The sequence below is a fragment of the Solanum verrucosum genome, unplaced genomic scaffold (genome assembly GCF_900185275.1).
Source record: "Solanum verrucosum unplaced genomic scaffold, falcon-dt-bn FXZP01000539.1, whole genome shotgun sequence".
NCBI lineage: Eukaryota > Viridiplantae > Streptophyta > Magnoliopsida > Solanales > Solanaceae > Solanum > Solanum verrucosum.
In genome coordinates, this window is record NW_026020587.1 from 1 (window position 1) to 5,861 (window position 5,861).

General features: G+C 69.7%; 1 protein-coding gene across 1 annotated transcript; it reads right to left on the minus strand.

Moving 5' to 3' along the window:
- Window positions 1-19: 19 nt before the first annotated feature.
- LOC125811276 (uncharacterized) lies at window positions 20-5,774 on the minus strand (the record flags this gene model as incomplete). Its single annotated transcript, XM_049490783.1, has 1 exon — window positions 20-5,774. A coding segment is annotated over one exon (5,755 nt), but the record flags the coding sequence as incomplete, so codon positions are not given.
- Between the last annotated feature and the right edge of the window lie 87 nt (window positions 5,775-5,861).

Consider the following 5,861-nt stretch of genomic DNA (forward strand, 5'->3'; position numbering starts at 1 on the left):
CTCCCCCTGGCCCTTCCGCCTTCCCCGTTGCGTCCGCCCTCTCCTTTCCCCTCCGCTTCCCTCTCCGGTTTGTCTTTTTCCGCCTCCGCCCGTCCGCCCCTCGCCCTTTCCGTTTGCCGGGTTGTCGCCTTTCCCGCGGCGGTGCCGTGGCCGCGCCCCGTGCCGCCCCGTGGCCGCGGCGTGCCCTCTGGCCCTTTCCCGCCTTTCCCCCCCTTCGTCCCTTTTTTGTTCCCCTTCCCTTGCGCTTCTCCTTCCTTTTGCGTCCCCCTTCCGTGCTTCCCCGGCCCCCTTCCCGCGCCTTTCGCGGGGCCCTCGCGGTGCTCTCGGCCCCGCGGGGCGGCTTCGTTTGCGGTCCGCCCTCCCTTTTCGCCCCTGCCCGTGTGCTTTCCGGCTGGTTTTTTCTTGCCTTTTGCCTGTGCGCTCTTGCTCCTCGTCCGTCCGTTTTCCGTCCTTCTTGGGGCTCCCTTGTCGCGTTTTTCGCCCGGCTCGTCGTGGTCTCCTCTGTTTGGGTTGCCGGGTCTCGTTTTTTCCGCCCCTTGGTGCTCCCGGGGCTGCCCTTTTTCCTTCTTGTGGCTGCTTTGCGGTGTTGTCGGCCTCTGTTTGTGCTCCCCTTTTGGGGTCTTCGTTTCGTCCGGTCGTTGGGCCGTTTCCCCGGCTTCGCTTTTGCGCTTCTCCTTGTGGGCCCCCCCTCCCGTTTGCCCCGCTTTTGGGTCGTCTCCGCCCCCTCTCCTTTTCGTGTCCCTCTCTTCGTCCTGCCCGGTGCTTCCCCTTTTGTTCGTGGGGCCGCCTTTGGCGCCCGTTCGGCGCGGCCCCGCTCCGGTCCCGTGCGTTGGCGCCCGTGCTCGGCTTTCCGGTCGGCTCTGGTTTTCTCTCGTGCGCTTGCGCCTGTTTCGGCCTTTGTTTCTTGCTTTGCTTGCGTCTGGCGGGGTTCGGGTGTCGCGCCTGCTCCCTTTCTCTCCTTCCTGCCTTCGCCCTTCTTTCGGGCCCGTGTTGGCTTCTGCCCGCCTGTCTCTTGCTCTTCTTGCCTCTCCCTCTCTTGTGGTGTCTCTGCTCCTCTTGCTTTGCCGTCTGTTTGGCCTTCGTCTCGGCTTCGCCTCGTGTTGCCCTCGCCTTGCGCGCTTTCGGCTGTCGTTGGGCCGTCGCCTTTTCCGCCGTCGTTTCGGCCGGTCCGCTCCTTGTCGCCTGCTCTCGCCGCCTTGCGTCTGCTCGTCGCGCCTTCTCGCGGTCCTCCGCTTCTGCCCTTGTCTCCCTCCTGCCCTGCTTTTCTCTTCGCTCCCGTCCCGGTTCCCGTCCGTGGTCCCGCTTCCTTCTGTCCGGCTTTCGCTCCCGTCCCCGGTTCGCGTCCGTGGTCCCGCTTCCCTGTCTCTGGTTCGCTCCCGTCCCCGGTTCGCGTCCGTGGTCCCGCTTCCTGCGCCTGGTTTTGGCTCCCGTCCCCGGTTCGCGTCCGTGCCCCCCCGTGCCCGCCCTTTGGCTCCCCCCCGGTTCGCGTCCGTGGTCCCGCCCCTCTCGGTTGCCTCCTTCGCTCTCGTCCCGGTTCGCGTCCGTGGTCCCGCTTGCCCGTGGTGTCTTCCCCTTCCTCCCTCCCGCTTCCGTTTCGTCTTGCTTCCTCTCCTCTGTCGGTTGCGGTTTTGGCGGTTGGCGCGCTTCCGGTTCCCGTCCGGGCCGTCCTGCGCTCTTGGCCTCTGCTTGGGCCTGGTTCCGTTCCCCGTCCGGCCTTGGTCCTCTTGTGCTCGCCCTTCTCGCTCCCTTCTTTTCCTTCCCCTGCCGGCCTCTGCCGGGCTTCTGGGGGTCCGTGCCGGTGGTTTCTTTTCTTGTGCCCGCGCCCCCCGTCGGGTTTCTGGGCGCCCGGCGGCGTTCGTTCGCTTGCTTGTCTTTGTTGCCTGTCCGCTCGTGTCCCTCCCCCCTTTCCTCCTCTTTGCCCTTGCTGTGCCCCTTTCTTTGCCTTTCCGTTCCTTTTGCTTCTCTTGCTCCGTCGGCCGCTGCTGCCTCCTGGGTCCCTGTTGTTTTGGTCCTCCTCCGCTCTGCCTCTCTTTTGTGCTGCCGGTCCGCGCCCTCGTCGCCCGCGTTGCTCTCGCTTGGCGTCGCCTTCTCCGGCGCCGGGGGTGCGCCCCCGGCGTTTTGTCCTCTTTCCGTCTCCCTCTGTCTCTCTCGCCTTGTCTTTTTCCTTTCGCGCCCGTCCCGTCTCTGTTGTCCGTTTTGGCCTTGTCCTCCTTTTGTCGTCGCTCTGTCCTCGTGCCTTCCCGGTTCTGGGCGGGCTCTTTTTTGTCTCTCTGTTTTTGGTTTGCTTCCGCCTGTTTTCTTGTTCTTTGCCTCCTCTTGTTTCCTTTCTCCCTCCGCCCCTTCCTTGTTGTTCCGGGTTCCGGGTTGGCTTCCCTGCTGGCGGGTTCTAGTCGGTGCCCTCCTGCCTTGTCCCTCGGGTCGTGCCCCTTGGTCTCCGCGCCCCGGTTCGTCGGTCTCCCTTGTCCCGCGCTCCGTCTCGTCGCGTCTGCGCTCGGTCCGGCGCCGTCCGTTACTTCTCTTCGGGCGGCTCCCTGCTGTCTTTCGGCCCGTGTCGCTTTTGTCTCCTGTCGTGCCTTGTCTGTCTTCTCGGTTTCTGCCCTTTTCCTTGTCCCCTCTTTTCTCGGGCTGGCTCGCCCGCGTGGTCGGGCCCCCGCTCGGGGTCGCGGCCGCCCTCGCGGTCGTGCCCGCGCTCCCGCCCCCCCCGGCCCGCGCGCCCCTCCGGCGCCGGTGCTCGCGCCCCCGCCGCTCCCGCCCGCCGCCGCCGCTGGGCCCGGGCCCCGCCCCGCCCCGCCGCGCCTGTGGCCGTCCCGCTCTCCGGCGCTGCTCGTCCCGCTCCTCGCTGCCCTTGGGGGTCTGCCGCCGGCCCCCGCTCCCGCCGTTCCCGTCCGCCGGGCCGCCTCCCCCCGCGGTCCGGTTGTTCCGCCGCTCGCGCCCCGGTTGTTCCGCCTGCCGCTTTGGCGGGCGTCCTGCCCCTCCGGGCGCCGCCGCTGCTCGGGGTGTTCCTTCGCCTCTCCCCGCCGCGGTTTTCTGGGGCCGTGGGGGCGGCTGCCCCGCGTTTCTCGTTCCTTGCCGCGCGCGGCTCCCGCCTTTGGGTTTCGTGGCGTCGCGGGCGCCGCCTTCCCCGCTTCCCGTTCGCCGGTCCCGCCCGGCCGTGGTGGCGTCCCTCCTTCGCGCCCGGCCCGCTGGGTCTCCCCGGTCCCCTGGCCTGCGTTTTCCGCGGCCTTCTTGGCCCGCTTTCTTCCCCGGCGCCTCCGGCTCCGCTCCGCGCTCCGTTTGCTCGGTTCGCGCCGGGCTCCCTGCCCGTCTCCGCGTCTGCGGCCCGTTCCCGCGCTCTCCCGGCCTGCCGCCCTGCTCTTCCCTCCTGCGGCGGCGCGGGTTCGTTGTTTTGTTCGGGGTTTGCGCCTCCCGTTGCGGCTTGCGCCTCCGTCTTTCGTCTCCGCGGGCCGCTCCTTTCTGGCTGTCGTGGCCCCTGCCCGCCCTCTCGCGCCGCTCCGTCGCGCGGCCCCCGGGGGCCGCGGCCGCGCGCTCGCCCGGCGGCTCGCTCTGCTCGGCGCCGTTTCCGCCCCCGCGCGTCTTCTGCTCGCTCCCCGCCGCGGTTTCCGTCGGGTCCGTCTCGTCGCCCCTTCCCGGCTGCTCTCCCGGCCTCCGCGGGTGCTCCGCCCGCCCTCTTGGTTTTCGTGCCGGTCCTCGTCGGGGCCGCGCTCGTTCCCCGCTGGGTTCTTCTGGCCGGGGTCGCCGCCCTCCCGCTCTCCGTCGCCCGTCCCCGGGTGTTCTGCGTGTGGGGCGTTCGCTCCTTGGGCCGCGCGTGTCCCCTCGCCGGTTCGCCTTCCCCGCTCCCCCGGCCGTTCGGCCTGCGCCCGCCCCTCCCGCTCGCGGCCGCGGCCCGGGCCGGCCCGTCGGGGTGGTCCCCGGGTCTCCGGGGTGGTCCCGCGGCGGCCGCTTCGGGGGCCGCGCCGCTGCCCCGGGTCGGGGCGTCCCGGCCCCTTTTCTGCCGCTCCCGCTCGCGCCGCTGCGGCGCCCTCGGCCGCTGTGCTCCCCGGTCCCGTGTTCTTCTGCCCGCCGCCCGCTTGGCTTCTTTGTCCCGGCTCTCCTTTTTCGTCTGTTTCTGTTCCTCTGCCTCTCGCTTGCGTTTGCTGTCTGCGCCTCTGGTGCGCGTTGCGTGTGTCGCCCCCGTGGGTGCGTCTTTCGTCGTGGCTCCGGTCTTTCGCTCTTGCTTCGTTCCTCTCCCGGGGCGTGCCCCCGGGCTGCCCTTCTCTTGCTTGCCTGGTTGCTTTGCTGTGCTTCTGGGCCTGGCTTGGTTCTCCCTTCTCGCGCTGTTTCGCTTGCTTTTCTCCGCCGTTCCTTCGCCTTCCGGTCTTCCTCGGTGGTGTGGCCGGGCTCTCGTGGTCGCCCCCCGTTGGGGTTCTCTCTTTTCTTCGTGCTCGGCGCTCGTGGCTCGCGGCTGCTTCTCCTTTTGGCCTCTGTCGTGCTGTGCGTCGGGCGGTTTCTCCCGGTTGCGTCCGTTCCTGTTGTTCGTGCCTTCCTCGCTGTGTTTCCTCCTGCTCTCCTGGCCTCCCCCGCGCGTGCTGTTGCTTTTCCGCTTGCGCTTGCGCCCGGTCTCGGCCTCTTTCTCTTCCGCCCTCTCGGCTGGCTCTGCCGCGCTCCCGGCGCTCCGTGTTCGCTTCCGGCTCTCTTGGGTCCGGGCTTCTTCGCCTCGTGTCTCGCCTTGGGGTGCCCCGTCCTCTTCGTGCGCCGCCGGCCGGTCTCTGCGCTTGTGTCTTGCCTCCCGGCCGCTGCCCCGGTGCCGGTGCCGCCCGTTCCCCCTGCTCGTCTTGCTGCTTTGTTTGCTCCGCTTCCGGGTGCCGTGGTCTTTTCTCCGCTTGCTTTCCGCTCCGGCTCCCCCCGTTGCGGCTTCGGGCCGCGGCCGTCCTCCGCCCGCTTTGGCCTCGTTCTGGCCTTCTGCGTTCTTGGTGCTGTCGTTTGGGTTGCCTCCTGCCCTGCCGCCTTCCTGGCCTTGCTGCCCCGTGTGTTCCGGCCCTCCCTTGCTTTCTTTGTCCTTGTCTTCCTTGCTGCCCTCCTGGTCTCCTCGGGCGCCGGCGTGCGCCTGCGCCCTTTGGGCTCGTGCTCCCGCTTTGCGCGCTCGCGGCTTTCTGCCCGTTCTCCCGTGCGCGTTTTGGCTTGCGTCTGTCGCCTTCTTGGGGCCCGTGGTGTCCCCGGCGGGTCTTCGGGTTGCTCCGGCGCCGCTTGCGGCTCTTCGTGCTTGGCCCCGGCCCCCCTCTGTGCCTGCGCTTCGTCGCTTCGTCGGCTTGGCCGGCTCCTCTCGGCGTTTTGTTGCGGGCTTTTCTCCTCTCGCCGCGCCTTTGCCTCGGGTTGCCTCGCCCGGCTGTTCCCTTTGTTTGGTCCGCGGGTGTGCGGCGCGCTTTTTGCGGCTCCGGCGTTTTGCCCCCGCTCCTCTCTTGCCTCTTCCCGTTGCGGGCGGGGCTTCCCGGTCTCTTGTGCGCTCCGGCGTTGGTTTGGGTTGTGTCTTGCTGCCGCCGGGCCGGGTTCTTGCTTCTGCGTCGCGGCCGCTTCCGCTTCCTGCGCGCCCCTCCTCCCCCGCCTTCGCGTTGGCGGCGGTCGTTTTCGCCCTTCCGCTTTGGCGGCCCTCCTGTCTGGCGTTCGCTGCGCGCTCTCTCCTGCTCCCCGGCGTCTTCCGTCCCTCCTGCGCCCGCGGGCCCTTCCTTCGCGGCCGCGTCGTTGGCTTGCGCTCCTGCCGGCCTCTGCCCTCTCTCTTCTCTCTCCTCCGGGCCCGGCGCCTGTCGCGCGCCGCCTTGCGTCGGCCGGCCTGCGTCTGGGTCGTCCTCGCTTTTCTTTCTCCTCCGCGCCCCCCCGGCGCGGCCTCC